The sequence below is a fragment of the Juglans regia genome, chromosome 1 (genome assembly GCF_001411555.2).
Source record: "Juglans regia cultivar Chandler chromosome 1, Walnut 2.0, whole genome shotgun sequence".
In the NCBI taxonomy this organism is placed as follows: domain Eukaryota; kingdom Viridiplantae; phylum Streptophyta; class Magnoliopsida; order Fagales; family Juglandaceae; genus Juglans; species Juglans regia.
In genome coordinates, this window is record NC_049901.1 from 17,938,403 (window position 1) to 17,962,309 (window position 23,907).

The 23,907-nt window shown below is 35.8% G+C and overlaps 3 protein-coding genes across 3 annotated transcripts; 2 read left to right on the plus strand and 1 right to left on the minus strand.

Annotated features, from left to right (window-relative positions):
• The first annotated feature begins 1,535 nt into the window (after positions 1-1,535).
• LOC109000399 (septum-promoting GTP-binding protein 1-like) lies at positions 1,536-4,570 on the plus strand. Its single transcript, XM_018977258.2, has 6 exons — positions 1,536-1,992; positions 2,242-2,362; positions 2,540-2,636; positions 2,735-2,774; positions 2,853-2,936; positions 3,905-4,570. The coding sequence occupies exons 1-6, from the start codon at positions 1,555-1,557 to the stop codon at positions 4,067-4,069; spliced, it is 945 nt and encodes a 314-aa protein (XP_018832803.1). The 5' UTR covers positions 1,536-1,554; the 3' UTR covers positions 4,070-4,570.
• A 419-nt stretch (positions 4,571-4,989) lies between these two features.
• LOC109000400 lies at positions 4,990-8,063 on the minus strand. Its single transcript, XM_018977259.2, has 3 exons — positions 7,886-8,063; positions 5,730-5,809; positions 4,990-5,283 (listed from the first exon to the last, which is right to left on the minus strand). The coding sequence occupies exons 1-3, from the start codon at positions 7,997-7,999 to the stop codon at positions 5,214-5,216; spliced, it is 264 nt and encodes an 87-aa protein (XP_018832804.1). The 5' UTR covers positions 8,000-8,063; the 3' UTR covers positions 4,990-5,213.
• Positions 8,064-16,205: 8,142 nt separating this feature from the next.
• Positions 16,206-18,693, plus strand: LOC109000401 (sigma intracellular receptor 2-like). Its single transcript, XM_018977260.2, has 2 exons — positions 16,206-16,873; positions 18,177-18,693. The coding sequence occupies exons 1-2, from the start codon at positions 16,550-16,552 to the stop codon at positions 18,354-18,356; spliced, it is 504 nt and encodes a 167-aa protein (XP_018832805.1). The 5' UTR covers positions 16,206-16,549; the 3' UTR covers positions 18,357-18,693.
• The last annotated feature ends 5,214 nt before the right edge of the window (positions 18,694-23,907 follow it).

Consider the following 23,907-nt stretch of genomic DNA (forward strand, 5'->3'; position numbering starts at 1 on the left):
TTGGTCTTTAATGAGGAATTTCTAGTAAGCAAGAGTCATCAACTTGTGTTGATTATGCCCCTGCCTTCTATACACATCAACCATCACTCCAACCAATTGAATGGTCTAGTGAAGTATTCGGAATGCAGTGACGTAAGCAGTTTGCTATTAGCAGCTATTTGACTCTTCTTCGATAGGGTTGGTTGCTAGATGTTGTGTACATTTGGTTGGCTTCATGATGGCTGGACTTGTGTGTTTATTTGCTTCCTCTTTGATGTACTTGTGCACGGCGGATGGTGTTATAACACCCAATGCTACACACTTGCTTCCTTAAGGTGGCGTTCTTGATGTGTTCATCTTCGTGGGGGTTGAGCCTTGTACATGGCATCCTTGAGGGGTTGCTTGTGCATGGTGTTATGAAATATGTCAGTTTATGACTTTACTTTTATAAGTTGTTTTGTGACTATAGTACTACTCATTGGATAACCTTTAAGAGCTATAATAATGCTAACTTCTTTATTTTAGTTTTGATTTATTGCATAAAATAAAAAAGGGCAAAAATCTCAAGAAAAAAATATATCACAAAAGGAATTCCTCTTAATACACACAAATGTGAGAATATGTGTATTTGATCATACATCTAGAAATTACATAGTTTAATTGGCTATGAAATGTGGGAATGAGTCTAATTACATCGTAGAAAACTAAAGTTAATATTAAAAGATTAAAGAAGAAGGAAAGTCATGCATGTAATTATCCTAAAAGGAAATATAGCAAACAAAAAATATAAGACAGCCAAGAAGAGAATTTGGGAAATCAAACGTCCAATCTGATAAAATCAAATATGATAAATAGAGCTCACAATATATATATATATATATATATATATATATATAAATGATATTTATAATCATAGAGTCATAAATATTATATAATTATTTTTAAAAAATAAATATAAAATTCACGTAAAAAAATATTAACATTTTTAATAATAGAGAGGTACTCCTTTTCAAAACAAAAAATCTACTCAACCTCCTACTATTCATACAACCTCCACACTCCATATTATTTTAAATTTTTATTATTTTTTTCTTTTATTAAATATTTATTATATAAATAATAAATAAATAATTTAAAAAGAATAAACTCAAAAAAAAATTTAAAAAAATATTAAAAATTTAAAAAATTTAAAAAAGTATAAAATGTGGAATGTGGCAGAGGTTGTGTAGCAAATTTTTTTTTTTTTTTTTTTGAAAGATTGTGTAGCAAACTCATTGAAACAATTACTCCTTATTTGCGCGCTACTAGATATCAGTCAAATATATTATACATCAAAAACAGCACCCCGTAACAGAAGCATGCAATTTGGACTTTTTAAATCATTTAAATCTTTGTCCGTATTACCGGTCAACTGTCCCGTTAAAGTAGTCACATCTATAGCAAAAGATTGCTGTAACTGAAAAGAAAAGAAAAAAGAAAAACAAATATATATATATATATATATATATATATAATATAAAACCAATAAAAGCACATACTAAAAATACCCACAGGCTCTGATGAGATCTTCGGCTCATGCGAGGGAGAGAGGCATTAGAAAGCTTTACTTACGCTTTCCCATTTTTCTCTCATGGCCAAAATAGGAGGAAGAGATCAGACTCACCGCTACATTTATTAATAAAGATGTCTCAACTTTGTCGTAAAGTTGTTCAGCTCGGCCTTAGGAGGAGACTTCGACGTCGCATGTTGATCCTCCGGCGATGGTTCCGAAGACATTGTGACCGAGTACTTCTCATGTGTTCCCTTGGGAAACGAATCCGGTACCGCATGTTACCAACTGCCCCGTCTGTGACGTCTCCCTCTCTAGGGGACACCCCCCCGGTGGTCGTCGACTTTACGCCGGAGGAGCACGTAACGCCGGCGTGCCATAACCACGACGTGGACACCTCGGATTTGGTTGCCTTGAAGATCAGTCTCTTGGGTGATAGCAAAAGTGGAAAGACTAGTTTTCTGGTAATTTGTATTATCTATATATATATATATATGTATGTATGTATGTATATGTAGGCATTATTGATCTTTGGGTTGCAGTTAATCTTCAATTTGCTGCAATTGGTAATTTTATTCTTTGTAAGTAAAAGATCACGAGGCTATGAACTTATGGCATTACATTTATATATATATATATAGGATCATTAGGATCTTTCATTTGTTTCTTCCATTGATATATATCTCAATTTGCGTAATCTTCTTGTTTTGAAGGCGAAGTATGCAGGGAAGGAGGAAGAACAAGCAGCACTGGAGAAGAAAGAATTAAATTTAATGGACAAAACATTATTGGTTGGAGGTGCACGAATTTCCTATTGTATTTGGGAAGTAGGAGGTATATTAATTTGTTCATTTTCTTTGTTAGTTATATTTTTCTTCATTTGGTAGACCGGCCAGAGCAGAAAACATGGATCTTAAACTTGACTGACATGTACTCGATGACTGAAATAAAATAGAATATAATGGCATCTGATGACCCATTTGTTTATTTTTCATCATTATTTGCTTGTAGGTGGTAAGAAGTCTAGAGTTCACATTCCTGCTGCTTGTAAGGACTCTGTGGCAATTTTGTTCATGTTTGATCTAACAAGTCGGTGTACACTAAATGGGTGAGTTTTTAATCTTCAATATCCTTTATTTTGCTGGAAAAAAGGGATAAACTTTCATGACCATTCCAAACGCAAAGGGTTTTGATCTGTGATTGCAGTGTCATAAGGTGGCATCAAGAAGCAAGGAAATGGAATCAAGTATGTATTTGAGAAGACCATATTAGCTTTATCCTGATTTACATGTTTTTTTTTTTTTTTTAATGTTTGATTTTACAGACGGCAATTCCTGTTTTAGTTGGAACAAAGTTTGATGAGTTCATTCAGCTCCCCATAGATTTGCAATGGACAATTGCAAGTGAGGTGAAGATTTTTAATCTTTCAATGAAAGCACTGCCATTTGGATTTACCCAAGTCTTTATTTTTTAAAAAAAAATAAAAAAATAAAAAAAATTAATCCACCGTTTATCAACCTTATTAATTAGTTTGTATGCCCAATATATCAAACCATCCCACTTTTCAATATTCTTTATTGGGATACTGAATATGATAAGTGATCAATCTTCACATCTAAGACTGATTAACTTAGATTTTATGAATAATTGGTGATTTAGGCCTTGTTTATTTTTGCATATAAGATGAGATAAATTAAAGTTAAAAATTAAATAAAATATTGTTAAAATATATTTGACATTAGAGCAATAATCTTGAGTTTGAAGCCTCACAGTTGGGTCTACTTATTAGGGGCTTAAGCTTTTTTTAATGATTGAACTGTCTTAAATCTTTTTTAACAATCAATTTGGTTTTTATTCTACCTGATATTCTCCAATAGTTTTTGGGATGTGAATTTTCATGGCTGTGAGAGGGTCTGATGTAGAAAAAGAGCTAGAGTAGGTATATTATCTTGGAGAACAGATCTGAGTAAAGGACAGGCTGGCTGTCTTTCAAGGATAGACATAGAAAAGGACAGGGAAGACTTTGTGCATTCTCAATAGTAAAAGGGACAAGGATGTTACATCCTGCTTGAGTATGAACCATGAAGGGGAAAAAACACTACTTCCAAACTGATTTTGGCGCTATGCAAACACGTTTATTTACTGAACAGCTCAAGGAGACAAGGGGCTTCAAAGCCTCTCATCTACCATCTAACCACTCAATTTAAAGATCAATGGGGCTCATTACAAACCCATCTTAAGGAGACACTTAAAGTCCAACCAACTACCTATTTTAAGGACAACAGGGACCAACAATCTAACCAACTTGCCTTAGTTAACGCTACTGTGATCAAACAAAAAGTTAATATGGCATGATTTCTATCTTATTTGTTGCAGGCAAGAGCATTAGCAAAAGCCCTCAATGCCACCCTGTTTTTCTCAAGTGCAACCTACAACATCAATGTCAATAAGATCTTCAAATTCGTCACTGCAAAGCTCTTTGACCTGCCATGGACTGTGGAGCGGAATCTGACCATGGGAGAACCCATTATTGATTTTTAGAGGACCGATATGTAGATAGCAGAAGTCTTCTAAATCCACAGAAAGTGACCGAAGTCGGGAAAGTTACCGGAGTTGTGAATCTAGTCCTGGTTGCTTTCTTTGCATGCCATGGAGAAATGCAGAGGAGGGGCCATCAGCCCTCATCTCCAACCATGAATAACATGTGTTGTGTTCAAGTTCAGCAAATTAGAAAGACTTCAAAGTAGAAAGAAGAAATAGCAAACATATTGCCTTTTGTTTTCCAACGGTAGTTTTGATCCTAACAATCAGGCTATTCATTGACCTGCAACTTTTCATGCTCGGGAAATTTGGGACTACGACTGTTCTTTGGGGCAACATACCATTCCCCGCAGCCAGCAAGAACAACAAAGGTCACAGAACTTGTTCGCTTTTCCTCTATTAAATTTAAGGCTTACAAGGTTGAGTGAGTCTGTGACATGTAACTATCCCTGATATTCTTGTAATCAATTAAACAGTACTTGAGGAGAAAACACATTTCAATCGAGAGATCACATCATCCCTGCAATCATACACCCTTTTCTTTTAGAGGGAAAAGAAAGCAAGAAATTCATCTTTCTTTTTTCAAAAAATAAAAAATAAAAGTAATACATTCAAGCATGCACTAATATTTCATCAACAAGAAGTAATACATTTAATCCCACATTTGAGTATAGAGATTAGAGAATACTGGAAATCGAGAAATGGCAAATTGTCAATCTTTTGGTAAGGGTACATCGCATAGAGATAGATGATGAGTTTGTGGCTAAGATTATACCAAAACTCTTTTGTGGAACCAGAATTATTAGGCCACTTACCGTCAAGATATCTTCCACAGATATTTCCAAAATAAATATTGCATACTCTTCCTATAGCAGATCCATTTTCTAATGCAGAATAAGCAACTGTGGAGCAATGCAGAATAAAAAAAGACGCGATACTAACGGCCTTACAGACGGTCTTAATCAAAGTTGGTTCGGAAGTATGGGACTCACTTAGCATCTTTATTATCAAATAGAAAGCCAAAATCTTATTGTCACCCAGAATTTATGCAATCCTCATATTTTATAGATTACACAAACAGAAGTATCAAATTCATAGGGATTGAACCTAAACTAAAATTTTCTTGAAGGCTTCCCAAATGGTTTCACTCAAGTTTCACCTCTCTCTTTGGGGGATCTAACTCCAAATAGGTATATGGCTCTGTCGGCTCCTCCCTGCAGCACAACAGACAATTCACATATTGTTATGGAGAAAAATAGAAGCCCCTTCAAGTCATTGTGCCCCGAAAACAGGCCAAAATTTGTGGAGTGATGAAAATAGAAGATCATGGCCAGAAAAGCAACCTTCTTCCATTTTTTATGACGTGGAACCTCACCACTCCTAGGGAATAAACCCTGATAAATGACTCTGCCTGCTAGACCCATCTATCAAGTAATCCAAGGAACTCCTAGTGTGGGATCGAACTCATCTCAAGCCCGCCCCTTAACCACTAGGTTATACTCTGACGAATATGGCCAAGCAATGCTAGAGAGCCATCTTTCATCAGTTACGTTAACAGTATCTATGAAATGCATTTTAGCAATTAATGGTTTACAATGAAATTTCAAAATCTTATGAAATTAAGAATAGATTAAGACTGCATTTCAAAAATCAAGCATACCCTGGTTTAGAACGCATGCATTGCCAGAAGAGCTTGAAGGGTCCTGGAACTGTCTTAAATGGATTTCCCTCGAAACATGCCTGCAAAACAAATCAATGATAATTGAGTCCATGAGGAGTAAAGGCAAACGTTATATTTCTTCAAACATGCAGGAAAGGGAGCCTGAAGAAAAGGAACAACCAAGAAGTGTTTTTAACATGAATTTTGCCACTAGCTGCACATAGCAAAGGGGCAAGCAGTAACTCTAATAAATAAAATTTCAGAAAATCTTTTGTTTTTTTTTTATAAGTAATAATTTTATTCAAAGAAATAGGCATAAGCCCAAGTACATATGACGAATACAAAGGAAACACCTACAACTTCCAAAAACAAAAAGAAACTGACACCAGAAAACTAAAACAGATGCAGAAAATTATCCGCCATTACAAAAGCTTTAGCCCAAGAACTCAAAGTACTCAAGAAAAAATCCCTAAGATCTCCCAAAGGGCGTTCTTTATCTTCAAAGCATCTCCCATTTCTTTCAATCCATATGCACCACATAAGACAAGGAGGAATCATCTTCCAAACGCTCTCCGCCTTCTTACAGCCCTTCAAACCTTTCCACACTACCAATAAATCCACCACTTCTCTAGGCATTACCCAATGTACTCCTGTCCAACTCAAAACCTCATTCCACAAGAATCTTGTCACTTTGCAGTGAAGAAAAAGGTGATTTACAGATTCTCCATCCCTTTTACACATGATACACCAATCACCAATAAACAGACCTCTCCCTCTAAGATTATCAGTAGTCAATACTTTGCCCAAAGAAGCCACCCAACAGAAAAAAGCGACCTTAGAGGGAACTTTCACTTTCAATATACTTTTCCAAGGAAAAACACAACTACTATGGCTTGACAAAATTCTGTAATAAGTAGAAACTGAAAACTTAGCATTTCCAGCAGGAATCCACACCATGCTATCCTCTCTTTCTAGCACCAACTTTGAACTGTAGAGTTTAACCGGCAGAGCCTTAACTTCATCCACTTCCCGGTCATTAATTTCAGAAAATCATAAATAGAATTGAGTCTTCCTCTGCACACAAACCCACACGCACAAAATCAACTCACTTAAAAAACAGTGGGATCTTTATTCTCTACATGTCCTATACAAATCTCTATCACAATTGAAACGAATTTCACCTGACTAAACTCAAAGATCAAACTTTTTCAAAGAAATCACATTATGTTACCGATTTCAGTGAAAAATAATAATAAAACCATGAATTCAAGAAAACTCCTTTAACGAGCGAGCTGCAAAGTCCCCCCCCTCCGCCCCCCATTCATCCTCTAACATCCTCTTCCCCCTACCATATCTTTGAATTCTCCCATTTTTCAACTGGTCATTCCTTACTTTGTTTCTCTTTCCAATGATACACCAGATATGCTAAATTACTGTTCACTTTTTCCTCGAATGCTCCCCCTTTCTCACAATTCATCCTATAAAATCCTCTTTGCCCTCTACCAGCTCTTTGAATTCTCCCATTTTTCAACTGGTCTCCGTACTTGTTATACTTTTCATTGTAGTGATACACCAGATTTGCTAACTTTCTATATATTTTATTCTTCTTTCTTTTTCTTTTTCTCTGTTTGCTGAGGTAAAGAGTGCTTGCTTTTGCTTCTAAACTACATGGCAGTTCATGATATAGGTGGGTAGGCTAAAATCCAAAGCAAGTTCAATTTCAAAATTATGATAGGTCGGCAAAGAGTTTTCAGTTACATCTTTCATTGAAGATGGTAGATTCAAAAGAGTCATCAGTTTGGTTTTCTTCATCAATCTCCAAGTTTAGTTCTTGGTTTCTTTATTATACATTGTCTGTCCTAACTTGAATTGTTTGTCCATCTCACAAAGCTACTTGTGCAGTAATTAAAGGAGCCAAATAGTTCTCTTACAAATCCAAACCTACGAAATCCCCTCCCTCCGGGTTTCCCAACACACACACGGAGCACCCAACATCAGATACCCGGAAATGTATAAACTATTAACCAAGGCAAGCCGAAGAATACGAAAAATTGACTTGAAAATCCATAGTGTTAATTTCTGCAGATTTCTAAACGAATATACGAAAAACTGACAATAGGGTAAGCAGAGGGAGGGTTAGGTTTGAGGATGAATACTTGCACGACATCCTCCGCACGGTCATTGCACCTATGGGCCTTCGGCTGACGGTGGTCGCCCTCTGGCATCCCCCATGGGCTTTCTCTCCTCGGCACCGGCCTCGTCTCGCTCATTTTTCTTGAACTTCTTTCTGATTCTCCAGAGAGCTGTGTAGGTCGTGTTTATTGCTCTGTGTTTATGATTTTTTTATATTATAAAATTATATAATTTTTATGTCCATTTTTTTAAAATATAAAAATATGTAAAATGCTAAATACATTAAAAAATATTTATAAAAATTCTTATTTATTCACACGCTAGTTATTAATATACTAAAAATCATAAAATTTATTAAAAATTTATAATAAAAATATAATCACATATAACATTACTCAAGAAATATTATATGTATACAGAATATTAGACATGCTTGCATGTCTACAAGAAATACAGAGCATGAGATTGTCATGTCAGTATGTATAGCAGTGAGCATAAAATTATGAAGAGAAATTCTATAAAGAAGCTTTACATTACACGATTTATTATTTTTATTATTTTATTTAAAAATATATTTATTTAAGTATTAAAATAAAATGATAAAAATGATAGATAATATGTTAGCTCAGTAAATATATGTGATGTAAGACTTCTTTATAAAATTTCTCAATTATATATTAGAGTTGAGGAGAAATGATATTTATAGTTGTGAGTGTGCAAGTGTCGTATAGTCGATTTAAAAAAAGTAAATAAATATAAAATTTTTATGAAAAGAAATTAATTTTTTAATAATAAATTTTACTTTTTTTTAAAATGATTGTACGACATTTACGTATTTCATGATTGTATATAATATTAGTCGTAGAAAAAGGATCAACGAAAGCTGAGTTGAGGGGTAAAGCATGAGTCATTCAAAATTTTGATTGCGGGTTGTTGCAGGAGCTCAATAGATTTCTAAAGTTGGAGCATAAGCCTCACGCGGGCTGTTAAGAAAATTAAGCCTTATAATTTTTAAATTATCGTATTTTGTCACATCACATGATTTTTTGAAAATTGATTGGAGAATGTTATATGTAATTATAATTTTACCAAGATACATTTGATTAATTTTTTCTTTTAAATTCAGATTTTGAATTTTAAATTTCAAAATCTTAACTTTTATTATTATGTGAATAAAAATTATAACTATAAAAATTTAGCGGTATTTACTATAAGTGTCCAACTCATATAAGCTATAACTTGTATAAATAACCTGCAAAATATGTTGATATAATTATAAACTTGAGATTGGATTGGTTAATTTAATGGATAAGATCATAAAACATAATGCAAATATAACGTATGAATATTACAACTACAGTATAAGTGATTTAAATTTTTCTAAGATTGATTATTCAATCTCTAAATGGGTAGATACCGACCAAAGTAGGGTGTAACCAGTCCAGTTTGGTCTGGTTTTGAACATATTTTAAAACTAAATCGGTATATACCGGTTTTGAGATTTGAAAAACCGATATCGCTCCGATTACACCTCTAAATCAGTACGTACTTCAAGTCCGATTTTTCTGGTATATTATATATATATATATATAATATTGTGTATATATATTATAGTATATAATAATATAGTGATAATATATTGTAGTATATTAGAATATATATTATAATTGTATTATAGACTATAGTGATAATATATAGTTATTTATTTAGAATTTAGAATTTAGAATTTTAATGTTATATTAATTAGTAATCTATCATATAATTCAAAATTCTTTTATATATATATATATATTATATAAAAATTATATATAATATAAAAAATATTTTATACAATATAAAATTAAAATATATATATATGAACGGGTCTGGTCCAATTCGGTCTAGTGTTATAAAAAGGAAAATCGGAACCAGACTGATTTCAACCTGTTTTGAGAAAAATGGAACCAGTACTAGACTGGACCGGACTCGGTACCGGAACAAACCCACCGGTCCGGTCCAGTTGACTAGTTCACATGTTTTTCTACCCCTAATCCAAAGGCATTGTAGGGGAAAGAAAGCGCATACAACAATATCAATAGCCGAGTTAACTTGGTGCAAAGGATGTCCTTTCCTTCTCTAACGGGTGGGATTTTGTTGCTTTGCTTTGACAAAGCCTGTGTCTCTTAGACATCAGTCTTAAGAGGTTCGTAGTATGGCAGAGGAAATTACAAGAGTGTGGAAATGACTGACACTAACAAAAGAAGAAATGCTAGAGATTATTCTTCCGGAAGACGCTATCAATATCTTAAAAACTAGAGGAAAACATTGTCTACTCGTTTTGATCATCCGTGATAAAGCAGTGAACAAGGAGGCTTTTAGGTCAATCTGGTTAAGGTTTGGAACTCAGATGGATTGATAACTTTTAAAGAAGTGGGTGATAATAGATTCCTTTTAGAGTTTCAGAACCTTTTTGACAAGGAAAAAGTCATGCATGGTAGGTCATGGTCTTTTGATATACATTTGGTTAGCCTCCAGAAATTTGAAGGAAGCTTATCACCTAACGAGATTCAATTCACTTCTAAACCATTTTGGATCCAATTACACAACATCCCATTCGTTGGAATGACAAAGGAGATGGGTGTTCTCATTGGATCAAGCATTGGCACTGTAATTAAAGTGGATGTTGATTAGGAAGGTCTCGAGTGGGGAAAATACTTGAGAATTAGAGTGCTTATTGACATCTCAAAACCACTGGCTCATGGGAGATTACTAAATATTCATGGTAAACAAGTATGGGTTATCTTCAAGTAAGAAAGATTACCTAACTATTATCTTCAAGTATGAAATAATAGAAAATGTCCCAAGTAGAATCTAGGTACTTGGGCACAAGAACAATATGGCCAATGGAGCGTGCTGCTTCAATCATTTCTTTTGGTATAGAGGCCAAAAAGTATAGTGGGACATTAGAGTCGACCAGTCAAGCTTCCTGCTAGCACTGGAGATCTGATGAGAAAGACAACAAAAGTAAGGGAAAAGGAAAGGTCAATCATCGTGAGAGGGATGAGGCGCAATCGAAGGAAAATGGAGGAGAGGATTTTGTGTTTTCCTCTGCTGAGTCCCAGAATGTCGAGAACCTTACCAAAGAAAGGGAAGATTTTCCTTCCAAACACATCCGTGATCAAAATTTGGTAAGTCAACTCTTTCCCTTTGTTTCTACGCATGATAAAGTGGGTAATGGAGCTGGGGAGAATATCCCATTTATTATGGACCTAGAATTACAAGGCTCTACTCCTATTTCCATCCCTAGGAAACCTTCCTTAAACACTAACTCTAGTGGGTCCAATACGTCTCCTAAGAAGCTTCATACTTCATGTGAGTAGCCAATTAGAGTATCCATGTGGAAAAGAAAAGCTAGAGGCTCATCTGTTTCTCAAACTGATATTCCTTACATGTCAATAAAACCCCTACTTAAGATTTGTAAGAAAAGGCCCTTAGATTCTAGCTCTGAGAAGCTATTGAAAAATTCGGTCTGCAAGAAACAAAAACCCCAACTCACTCCTGAAAGTAGTATAACTCAACTTGGATTGGTGGAGGCTGCACCACCAATAATGAATTGCTTAAGTTGGAACTGTCGAGGGCTTGGGAACCCTCGGACAGTTCAAGAACTTCATCTTCTGGTGAAATCTAAGAGCCCATAGTTAGTTTTCCTTATTGAGACTAAATGCAACAGGGAAAAATTGGACCTAATCAGAAATAAAATCAGCTTTGATAGAAATTTTGTTGTTAACAGTAGAGGATGGTGTGAGGGGTTTAGCCCTATTATGGAATTCTACTTTGGATGTGGATTTGGAATCTTTTACCTATTGGCACATATATGCTATGATCACCTTGCCAATAGAGGAGAGGAAATGGCTGTTCACGAGATTATATGGAAATACAACTACTACAAAAAGAAAGGAAAGTTAGGATTTGCTTGAAGCACTAAAACCCCAAGAGAGTATACCTTGGTTATGTGCTGGAGACTTCAATGAAATACTCAAACAAAGTGAAAAATTTGGTGCTGCCAGAAGGCTTGATAAGCATATTGCAAGCTTCAAAATAGCTTTAGAGACACGGATCTTTAGGGGTGTAATTGGTCTGGTTCGAGGGAGGTCACAAACGAAAAATTTTGGTCCACCCTTTTTTCAGATCAGACCGGACTAAACCGGACTCCTAAGAACTGAACCGATTGGACCATTAGCTGTCGGTCCAATTCGGCCCGATTCGGTCCATATGAGATATGCACATTTTTTCCTCTTTTCTTTTTTTGGTAGATAAATTAATACAAAAAGTTTATTAATTAGTAAAATTAAAGTTAAGTGAGCTTTTTAATGTAGATTATGTAACTAACTCATTAAAAAATAATTAATTATAATTATATTTATGATGTTAATAGTTACTAACTTAGTACTATAGTATAGTATGTATCTACATATAATAACATATATTATCATATGATTTATTGTATGATATATTAGTTAATTTGTAGCATATATCATTTTACATTTTATATGGTAAATGGTGATAGATTATAGAAAATTACATAATTAACTTATACAACTACTCTATAAAATAATATTATATATATAATATTAAAAAAATCTATATGTAAGTGATTTGGTCGGTTTTGGTTTAGTCTGATCTAGAAAAACGACACCCCAAGATCGGGTTGAAAACAGAATTTTGGAGACACCAAGGATCAAGATCGAGGAGTTGGGGTGAATTCGATCCAGTCCTATTCGGTCTTTTTTTCGGTTTGGATAAAAAAAAATTTCACCCCTGATGATCTTAGTGATCTCAGTTACCTAGGGATAGATTCACCTAGAGAAACAATAGAGATGGTGATAACTTCACTAAGAAGAGGCTTGATCGAGCTTTAGTAAACTCAGCATGGTTTAATATGTATGAAGATCACACTGTGAACAACCTAGCTGCCATTTACTCGAACCATAGTCCCTTTCTAACCTCTTTGCAGCTTCATTATGTATATAAGAACAAAGATAGAATTTTCAGATATGAGGCTAGTTAGTTCAAAAAGGCAGATTGCAACAAAGTGATTAAGGACACCTTGTATGGTGCTACGAACTCATTTAGTAAACTGCAAGCAACTAGTGTTGGATTACAAAGATGTCAGCTGAGACTAAGACAATGGAGCAAAGATATGCACAGGAATTAAGGCCAGCTCATCAAATCAGAAATGGAAATGCTTAATATGTTACAAGAGACCAACAAGGGCCATTTAAATACGAATATCAAATGTCTGCAAAAAGAGATTGATTTGTTGCTTGAAAAGGAAGACACCAAGTGGAAGCAGAGAGCCAAACAAGCATAGTTAAAGGCGGGAGATAGAAATACTACGCCTTTCCACAAACGTGCTAGTTAGAGGGAAAAAAAAAACCAACATTATCCATAAGACTAGGGGTGAAAACCGACCCCTTCGGTTCGGTTCTTGGGCAAAACCGACGCCGACCGACAGGTAATTTGCGGGGAGAAACACCGGCCGAAACCGATCGACGAGGAGGAGAAACACCGGCCGAAACCGTTGCTTCCTTTCTCTATCGGTTCACGGTCGGTTCCCGGACCGAGCTTCCTCTGAGAGAGTAGAGAGAGAGATTGTTGCAGAGGAGAGAGAGAGAGAGAGAGGATGAGAGCTGGTAACTGGTAAGAACGCGAGGAAGAAGATGAAGCTATTTTGAAACGACGCCGTTTGGTTTAAACGAAACGGCGTCGTTCTACTTAATTTTTTTTTAAATCGTTATAAATTAAACGACGCCGTTTGGTTTAATACCAAACGGCGTCGTTCTACTTATGTTTAAAACACAACTAAGGCTTAAAACGACGCCGTTCCACTTAAACTTAAGTAGAACGGCGTCGTTTTAAGTTTAAAATATATATAAAAGGAAATAGTTTATTTAGTCGGCCGGTTCAGCGGTTTTAATCTGGTTCGAACCGACGCCGAACCGGCCGATATCGGTTTTCTCTATTTTATGCCTCACGCCGACCGGTTCCCTGCCGGTTTCGTCCGGTTCCGAGCTCTGGCGGCCGGTCTGAGTCGGTCTAGGTCGGTTTTTCGGTTTTTTGTACAGCCCTACATAAGACTACAAATGGAGAAGGGCTAGCAACCACTAAGCCTGAGGAGATCAGTCACATCTTTCAGAGATATTTCTAGGACTTGTTCTCAAATCCAATCCTATAGGGATAGATACATTTTTACAGTCATTGGAACCCTCAGTAACAGAAGATATGCTGGCCTTACAAAACAATTCTCTGCATCTGAGGTAAAAGAAACTATGTTTAACATGAAACCCCTAGGGTCCCCTGGACCTAATGGTTTTCCTACTGCTTTCTATCAAAACCATTGGGAAATAGTGAGACCAGGAGTGTGTACTGCTGTATTAGAGGCTCTAAATGATGGGATATGGTCTAAAACTTTAAATGACACTCATATTTCTCTTATTCCAAAGGCCCAATCTCCTTATAAGGTTACTAAGTTCAGGCCTATTAGTCTTTGTAATATTTTTTACAAAATCGTTGCTAAAGTGTTGGCCAATAGGTTGAAGGCTACTCTTCTAGATATTATCTCCCCCATCCAAAGTGCTTTTGTGCTAGGTAAACTAATTATGGACAATGTGATAGTGGCTTTTGAAGCCATGCATACCATGAATAATAGAATGAAAGGAAAGGGTCATGGCTCTAAAGTTTGATATGAGCAAAGCTTATGACATGATAGAATGGGTGTTCCTCAAGTTTGTCATGGAGAAGATGGGTTTTGCTCAAAGGTGGATTGAAATCATCATGAAGTGTGTTTCCTCAATCTCATATTCACTTCTTATTAATGGAGCACCCCAAGAAATATTCACTCCAAATAAGGGGATTAGGTAGGGTGATCTTCTTTCACCTTACCTTTTCATCCCATGCTTTGAAGCACTCAACAATCTTCTCAATAAAGCTGAGGTTTCTGCTTTGATCACTAGTCTTCCTATGGCCAGAGGTCAAATCCACATTAACCACTTTTTTTTTTTTTTTTGGTAGATGACAACTTACATTTCTGTAAGGCTAGTTCATTGAAGTAGAGCAGACTCTTTAACCTTATAGAATCCTATGAGAAAGCTTCAGGTCAAAAGCTTAATAAAGAGAATTCCTCCATTTTCTTCGCTAAGAACACTAGAGAAGAAACCAAAGACATCATCACCAACATAGCAGGCAAGGTGAAAGACGGATTGAGGAACTGGAAACTGAAATTCCTTTCATAAGAAGGCAAGGAGATACTACTCAAATCAATTATCCAAGCCATTCCCAGTTACTGTATGGGGATTTTCAAGCTTCCCAAGCGCCTGCTACAAGAACTTAACAAAGTAATGAGGAGCTATTGGTGGGGTCAGCAAGCCAAGGAGAACAAAATTAATTGGGTGAGTTGGGATCAAATGAGGAAGTCTAAGAAGATAGAAGGTATGGGATTCAAGGATTTTGGGAATTTTAATATTGTTATGCTAGCAAATCAATGTTGGAGATTAATTCAAAACCCCTCTTCTCTTGTTGCACGGGTTCTTAAGACTAAATATTACCCAACAACTACTTTCTCAAAAGCAAAAATAGGAAGCAAACCTTCCTACACATGACAAAGCATTTTAGCTGCAAGACCTCTTCTCGAAGAAAAACTTTATTAGAGAATAGGCAATGAAGAATTTGTAAGCATCTAGACTAATAAGTGGCTACCTCAACAAAGTACTTTCAAACCATAGAGTTCTATCAGATTTCTGCATGATGATACGAATGTATCTATTCTAATTGATAAAGATGTACATGGTCTGGTATGATTATGATAGGGTCGTTTGTTTTCACAGATGAGATAAGATGAGTTGAGATGAAAGTTAAAAGATTGAATAAAGTATTGTTAGAATATATTTTTTACTATTATTTTTGTTTTGAGATTTGAAAAAATTGAATTATTTATTTTATTTTGTATTGCAAGTTGAAAAAATTGTAATGATTAGATAAGATAAGATGAGATGCCAGATAAGATGTTTTCTATACTAGCAAACTTTGATACATGGTTAGGGCAACATGTAGGGTGGAACAAAAATAAAGTAACTAATTCTCTAGGGAAGAATGCTCTAGGCATTTCGGATACTATCATTGTATTGGAGGAAATTGCTCAATTTATTATTTTTCTCTTATAGAGTTTTATGAATAAATCTATGCCGTTTATTAAAAAAAAGAAAAATCTAAGATTAAATTATTTTTATAATTAAAAAATTAATCAATTTTAAAATTTACAGACTCCACGCATATTAAGTAAAAAAAAGAAAACATTACATCATAATGTTAATCTTTGTCGCGATTTGTAATCTTCGATTTCACCGAGAGAGCATATCCGAATTATAAAAGTCTCTCTCTATGTGAATGGACAAACGAAGCCGGTAATAGTGATTGGGAAGAAATGCAAAATCCAACCCAGTTCTCTTTGTTCTCTTCGTCTTCTTCGTATAGTTGGTAACGGCGCATATAAATAGCAGTCCCGTTGATTTTTCAACGCTCCCAGATCCCCATTTTGCTCACTCTCCCCTATCTTTCATCCCTCTCATACACACCCCCTCGCAATCTCCAAACAAAACCAAGAAGCTACGACTGTAACAAAGGACCCAAAAAAAAAAATCAAAAAAATCAAAATGGGTGCTTTCCTCAATCTCGTAGACGCCGTACTCTTCCTCTTCTTTGTCGTGATCGCAGTCGCAGCGCCGCTGATTGACGCCCAGATGTGTCTTCCTGCCGGCTTGTTACCGGACTTGCTGGTCGACCTCAATAACTGGTACACTCGCGAATATGGCGACTATCTTGTTGCCGAGAAGCCCCATTTTTTTGTGGGGATTGTGTGGCTAGAGCTTCTCTTTCAGTGGCCGCTCGCTCTGCTCAACTTGTACGGGATTCTGGGTGGGAAGCCTTGGTTCAATACCACGTGCTTGATCTATGGGGTCTCTTGCTTTACTTGCATGGTAATTCTCTCTCTCATATGCTTTGCCAAGTTCCATTCCACAGGGAAAGCAGGATCTTTTTTTTTTTTTTTTCTCTCTTGAGTGCTGTGTGCTGTTAGGTCCCAGATTTTGCGCATGTTTTGCTATTTTGGTGAAATGGGTTCATTACGAAATTTTAACAAAGTAAACCGAGCTGTGTTTGTGGGGGAGAGTGCGAGAGGCAATGGCAAAACTTAGTTGAAGGAACACAATAATGGGTGATCTGCCTTAGTTAAGCAAGAAGAATAAATTGTTCACGCTTACTGGTGGCAGTTTTTGCCAATTAGCACACCGCCGCTGCAATACCCGGAATCGTGAACAAGAAGGTGTGTGTTTGCTGCAGAGAGAGCCAGAGGCAATGGTAAAACATAGTTGAAGGAACACCGATCAAAAAACTTAGTTGAAGGAACACAATAAGGGGTGATCTGCTTACATAAGCATGAAGAACAAATTGTCCACGCTTATTGGGGCTACCTATTTCCAATTAGCGCACTGCTATTGAATATTCCGAATTAAGAATAAGAAGGTAGTGAATGAGATTTCACATTATTTGGGAGGCAGAAGTTATTGCCCTTTAAAATGATTCAAAGGAGCTCCAAGTATAACCTTAACTCGTCTTTTTAGAGTCTATGTTGGGATGTGGCTTGGGGTCTTTTTGGTTATTCCAAATGGACCATGCAACTTCTATATTGCTTCGCAGTGAGAAGGTTTTGCCCTTTATATTAATTCCAAAGGATCCAATTGTAACCACACACATTATTGTAACTAGTTTCTCCTGCTTGCATTGCCTAGAAGAAATCATCCCGTCTAAAACAACTAGTGAAAAATCGGTGATTTTCGTAGTCTTGTCTGACATAAGTTTTCCAATAAGTTGGTCACTTCTACGAAAATGGTGCATTAGCTAGAATACTCCGGGTCTGATTCCTTGAGCAATGGTGGCTGCATAGTTGGGTCCCACGGGACCCAATCCAGCATATGATGATAATCTCTCTCTCTCTCACATATCTTATGGGTGCATTGAGGATGGAAACTTTAGGACCACCCCGCATGATGAAGCTGCAAGTCTTGTGGCTACTGCGGGGTATCATGTCATATTAAACTACTTTTTACTACCAATGGTCTAAAAGCTTTCTTACCTAACGTTTTCCAAATTGTACTCGAAATTTTTGGTTTTCTAAATGGTTCTTCTTTCTATGCCAAAATAGTCTTTCTCATGTTAGAAGTCTTTATTACCTTGAATTATGGATCTCTTTTTCTTAAATTTGTGCATTGGTGAAAATTTCAGGCTGCAATATTATCTGAATTAATGGGGTCTCAAAAGGCATCTGATAAGTTGTTGATGACGTACTTCCCGTTCATGGGTTTGGGTGTTTTAGCCTTTCTGCGTGGGCTGCTCCCACACTCCGGCAAGACTACTACAACCATTGGCAAGAGACCTTTGCTGGGCAGAAAAAAGAGGGTTTGAGATACACTTGAACAGCTCGAATTTGGTAGACTTGTCGTTTTGGGTGTTTGAAATCATTTTGGATAGTTCTGGATTTAGTCTTGATGTTTCGAAGGTGTTAATGCCACTAGCAAAACAGCTAACAAAGAAGTGGCGGTTACTTCAATTGGTTTGATTAGCGACCCTATAAGATTAATAAGTAGAAGGGAATGTTTGGTTGGACATGGAAATAGATTATCTTAGGCTTGATCACGGATTTTGGTTCATTTAATTGAGAATTGTTTCTTTTAAGTTATTAACTAGGTTGTCTTCACCACCTGATTAATTGCAGTTGTCCTCCCTCTGGATATTTGTTGAAGTTTTCATCAGGTATAATGCACCTTTTGTGGTGTTGAGAAGAAGGACTTAACAAAAATTCAAAAATCCGACTGTTTCTGACTCCGCACTGACTCCGATAAGTTGGAGTCGGAGTTGGGCGATGTACTGATTTCGACTCCATTCCGACTCCGATTGTCCAACTCTGATATTGTACATATTTTATAAAAATAAATGTATTTTTTATATATTAATCATATGGGAAGCGCTTTGGGCCGATGTCTCCTACAAGTGTCTTTTATCAAAGTCAAATGGGAACGTGCCACGTAAGGGGTTGATGAAAAACCTAAGTCTCTATGCTACAGGAGACCCCTCTCTCTCTCTCTCTCTCTCTCTCTCTCTCTCTCTCTCCCCTTCACGGAATCTCTAACCTGAAATCACCTCTCTCTCCCCTTCAACTTTTGGGCTTCACCCCGCAATTGAGTCACCATTCATACTTTTCTCAATCCCTATACCCAAATCCAATTACTTGCTTGCTTGTTCTAGGATTGGATAAGCTTTAATCCAAGTCTCCTCAAGCCCACTAGTTAGCAGCGATGGCAATGAAAAAACGCTAACAATTGAGCTCCCACTCCAAATTTCCTTCAAAAGCTGCAGCACTGAGATAATGCTCTTCATATATAAGCTCTTCATATACACAATCTCAGCAAATTCCTTTGGCATTCTGAGCATGTCATCATTCTCAATAGTATTCGAAGTTGCCGTTGGATTACGTGCGTCATCCCTGTTGGCTGGTGAGGTCATCGTCGGAGCCAGGAGATCATTCATGAGGATTAATAAAAATAAAACCCTAATTGTCAGGAAAAGAAAAGATGAAAATCTAAATTTAAAAGATGAAAATCTTACAATTGATGAAGTCGACATGTATCTTGCAGGTATCGTGACCCCTCGACATGAAACTAGCCAGGTACAAAATCTCCTCGACGAAGAGAGAGGGAAGGAGAGAGAAAGAGAGAGAGGAGGTCCTCGATGGAGAGAGAGTGAAGGAGAGAGAGAGGTGATTTCGGGTTAGGAATTTTGTGAAAGGAGAGAGAAGGAGAGGGATGGAAGGAGAGAGAGGGAGGGGGGGTCGGGAGGGGGGGTTATGCCCTGCAGCGCGGAGAATTGAGTTTTTCATCAACCCCTTACTTGGCACATTCCCATTTGTATCCACTAAAAAGCACTTGTAGGAGACAAAAACTATAAGTTATTCTCTAATCATATATATTTTATATAACTATAACTTATATAGATAATCAAACTCAATAATATATTAGTATGAGCAAATTATTATAAAATAATATGCTTATACTATAATATAAATAAACTAAATTGACTAATAATAGTTTAGCATATTGACTATTAGCTATTACTACCATGTAACACTAACGAATAATAACAACTAATATATAAACACTAATGTATAATAACATGTAATACTAATATATAATAACTAAAGTATGATAACATGTAATAGTAATCTATAATAGCATGTAATACTAATGTATAAATATTAACATATAATAACATATAATACTAATGTATAATAACATTAATTTGTACAATGATTTATTTTTTAATTTTGGTTATATTTTAATAAAATTGAAAAAATATTTTTTTTAAAAAAACTAAAATATGGAAGCTTAAATCCGATTAGTGAGAGCCTAAGACTGTCAAATTGAAATTTCAATTGGGCTAAGAAAAAAAGCTTAATAAAAGGTCTAAATCTGACTCCGTTTCGACAAGTCGAAGTCATATCGAAGGTTATGCGTATCGAAATCAGATTCAAAGGTAGTTCACTCTGACTCCGACATTATCGATGCTTAGCCCTCTTGAGAAGGTTGACCACCTTCTTTTCTTATGCCCCCTTTGCGAAAACAGTTTGACGTGTCAGCCTGGTGTGATATATGTTATATACGCATAGATGCATGGGAGCTGACCCAGTACAAGGGATGAGAAATATTTGGTTTAAAAGAATATTAAAAATAATCATAAATTCATAAATTAATATGACTTGATATATTAGATTGTAATTTTTTTAATTATTGTAAAGAATATTCAACTAATCATATTTAGGCATATTAATTTGTGGACTTCTACGGTATTTATGTGAATATACCAAAATGTTAATACGCCTTGATCTGGAATATATCAAAATGCATTTCAAAACATTTTGGAAGGACATTAGAACATGTTGAGAAGTTGTGTTTTTAAAAACTAGTACGAGTCTAAGGTCTCGTTGACTTCTACAAAATATTTCATCTCATTTAATTATTACAATTTTTTTAAATTTTTATATAAAATAAAATAAATAATTTATTTTTTTAAAATTTTAAAATAAAAATAATATTAAAAGAATATATTCTAATATGATTTTATTTAATTTTAAATTTTTTTCTCAATTCATCTCATCTATAAAAATAAACGACGAGGCCTAAATTGTCATCAAGATGCATTGTTAAAAAAAAAGAACTCATCAGTATTCAAATGATACTCTAAAAAAAGAAGCTGATCTTGGATTTTATTTTTCGCTAAAAATAATATTTAATAATATATGTATTGGTTAATTAGGTTTAAATTGGGTTTTGGATGTTGTCTTTAGTGGCGTCAAAATTTGATTTTTTTTTATTTGATTTTTTTTTTTTTTGTTTAATCAGTGCTCAGATGCACATTTTAATGGTTCACCCCTTGGAAAAACATCCTAACTGTGCCTCTCCTTTTTAGGTTGGTAAACTCAATATTTACTGTTGGACTCGTTATAATTTTGAAAAAAATTCAAAATATTTATAGTTTTCTCAATTTCTCTCTGATATCAAACTGTCACTTCAATTTTTCTAAAAATATTGATGTCACAATAGTAATTTAAATAATAAAAACAAGAAAATAAACTAAAAACCTGGATTTATAATAAATTGAGTAAAAACCATTACACCAACTCAGATTGCTCTTTCATAAAACTTCAAGGAAAATAAAAATATTTCATAGATAGCACTTTTTTATAGCCCTGCTTCTAATCCTCTCATGTGTCCTCTAAAGTTCTGTATTAACATACTCCTCTTTAATTTTTGTAAAATAAAAAATTTTATAAGTGAAAGATAAGTAAATAGCTGAGTAAGTAGGATTGATTAAGCTGGGTACAACATATGAGCCGTGTTTATGTGATCTAAACCTTCTCAACGTTCTTTGATGTAGTTATTCTTCTCTATTATTTTTTTATTTAGGATCTACACATTTTCAGTGACTTTCGGTATAGTTATCCTCTTTATTTATTTCTCTTTACGCATTTCTACAACTTCTCAAAATTTTTCGATATAGTTATCTTCTCCAATATTATATAGTAACGGTACCGTACTAATATCAACATCATATATATCCTATCATGCGATTAATTCCATAAAAAATATATATAGTACATGTATTTCATGTAGATGTCACTGTACCATAAATCACATGAAGTTTCAAAAAACAATCTTCTATAAATATGCCATGACAACATACATAAAAGTCAATGTTATGAAACCACTATTGTCTTCTAGGCTCAGGTCACACTTTTCATGAGATAATAATAATTTACCATGCGATGTTCGAACGTTTGTTATGCAATGCAAATAAATTCTTCTAAGTAGTACATTTCATAACATGTTTAATAAAATAAAAGTGCACAGAAACTTTTAATAACAATACCAGATTAATTAAACACACTTGCCTAGTTACACCAATTAATATTTGATAACAACAGTATCACTTAGAACCTAAATAAAGGATTAACACAATTTATAGACTTGCATGTTGTGTTTTGTAATTTCACTTAAAAGTTGTTTAGGAAATCCACAAGAATCTAACATCCTTGTATTTAAAAGAAAAATAAAAAACTAAGTGTAACACTCGAGCCAGTCAAGCCGCTTTACAAAATTTTTTGGATTTATAGTTATGAAAAATTGTTTGGGATTACGAGTAAATTTTTTTTTTTTTTTGGGAAGAGAGAGTTTGGGCCTAAGATATTTTTTTGACAGAATATAATTTTTCAATAGGTTTGATAATGAGGTTTTAAAATCTTTAATGGACTAAGTGGATGTTCATCAGAAAAATTTATAGGACAAGTGTATTTTTTTTTTTAGGTTGAGTCGAGACCCAAAACTTAAGGTAAAGGCCCATGCAATAATCCCAGACCTGATCTAGTCATGGGCCAAATTGTTTTTAAGCTAAAGAGCCCAGGCCTGTGAAAACAAGTCCAGACTTCATGTAGCACGGCTTCAAGCCGTTTCCATTTTCATGCATGTCCCTCCCTTTCTCTTCTTTAGGTTTTATCTATTTCCTCTTATAGCTCTTATATATGCTAAGCATTCTCAACCCTAGATTCAATGATGCTGCCCTCTCTTCATGCTCTCAGCCATCCAAACTTATCTGAGCCTCCACCCCCCATTGTGAACCCCAGTACACACTGCAACCAGTCATTACTTCTCCATAAAACAGCAAACTGAGGGGCTCGGTTTGCATCCAGTAAACCGCCACCCCCAAAGCCAATCCATGTGCCGCAACTCCACCAAACACAGTCCGCGCCGATACCTCAACTTCTCAAAGTCCACCACTCAAGCCGTACGCCACCACCCTCTCCGCATAAACACCCCCTCTGCATGCACCACCGAAAAACAGAGCACCAGCCTTCCTCCATAGTGAACCCCAGCGCCGCCACCCAACTGCTCAGCCTCAAGCGGGAACAACCAGAAGACGCCGGTTGTACACCCTGGTCTGCCGTGACCACCCCTCGATAAGAGCTGAGCTTTGTCTCCCACCGTTCTCTCTCTCTCTCGCTCATCAACCCCTCTCTCTTTCTCTCTCTTACCAGTGCTCGGCCACCCACTCTCACGACAACGCCATCATAAGCCACTAGCCCCGTTCGTTGACCTATACCATTCAACCATTTAGCACAGGAATGCAGCCTCACTAACGCCGAAGGACCTCTGTTTTTGCTTCCTGAAATAGAGTAGTCTTGGCTCAAACAACCCACCGCCCTTAAGCCACCACCCATGCCGGTTGCGTCAACCGCTTAGGACGACACATCCACTGCTCCCAGCCACTTTGTTGTTGCTTTGTTACTGCCCACACGGTGAGTCCCTCTCACGGTGCTTCCTCATCTCTCAGAACCTCTCTCTCCGTTCTCTCTAAGTGCAACACCGCCGGGACAACCATCGTCCACCCAACCAGTTCCGCCGTGACC

Excerpts from the sequence above, each read along its gene's own strand:
- LOC109000399 (XM_018977258.2), top strand. The coding sequence starts at position 1,555 with ATGCGAGGGAGAGAGGCATTAGAAAGCTTTACTTACGCTTTCCCATTT. Across the intron at positions 1,993-2,241 it reads GTGGAAAGACTAGTTTTCTG|GCGAAGTATGCAGGGAAGGA; the intron begins GTAATTTGTATT and ends CTTGTTTTGAAG. Across the intron at positions 2,363-2,539 it reads TTGTATTTGGGAAGTAGGAG|GTGGTAAGAAGTCTAGAGTT; the intron begins GTATATTAATTT and ends ATTTGCTTGTAG.
- LOC109000400 (XM_018977259.2), bottom strand. The coding sequence starts at position 7,999 with ATGAGCGAGACGAGGCCGGTGCCGAGGAGAGAAAGCCCATGGGGGATG. Across the intron at positions 5,810-7,885 it reads GTGCGGAGGATGTCGTGCAA|GCATGTTTCGAGGGAAATCC; the intron begins GTATTCATCCTC and ends TTTGTTTTGCAG. Across the intron at positions 5,284-5,729 it reads TGCATGCGTTCTAAACCAGG|GGAGGAGCCGACAGAGCCAT; the intron begins GTATGCTTGATT and ends GTTGTGCTGCAG.
- LOC109000401 (XM_018977260.2), top strand. The coding sequence starts at position 16,550 with ATGGGTGCTTTCCTCAATCTCGTAGACGCCGTACTCTTCCTCTTCTTT. Across the intron at positions 16,874-18,176 it reads TCTCTTGCTTTACTTGCATG|GCTGCAATATTATCTGAATT; the intron begins GTAATTCTCTCT and ends TGAAAATTTCAG.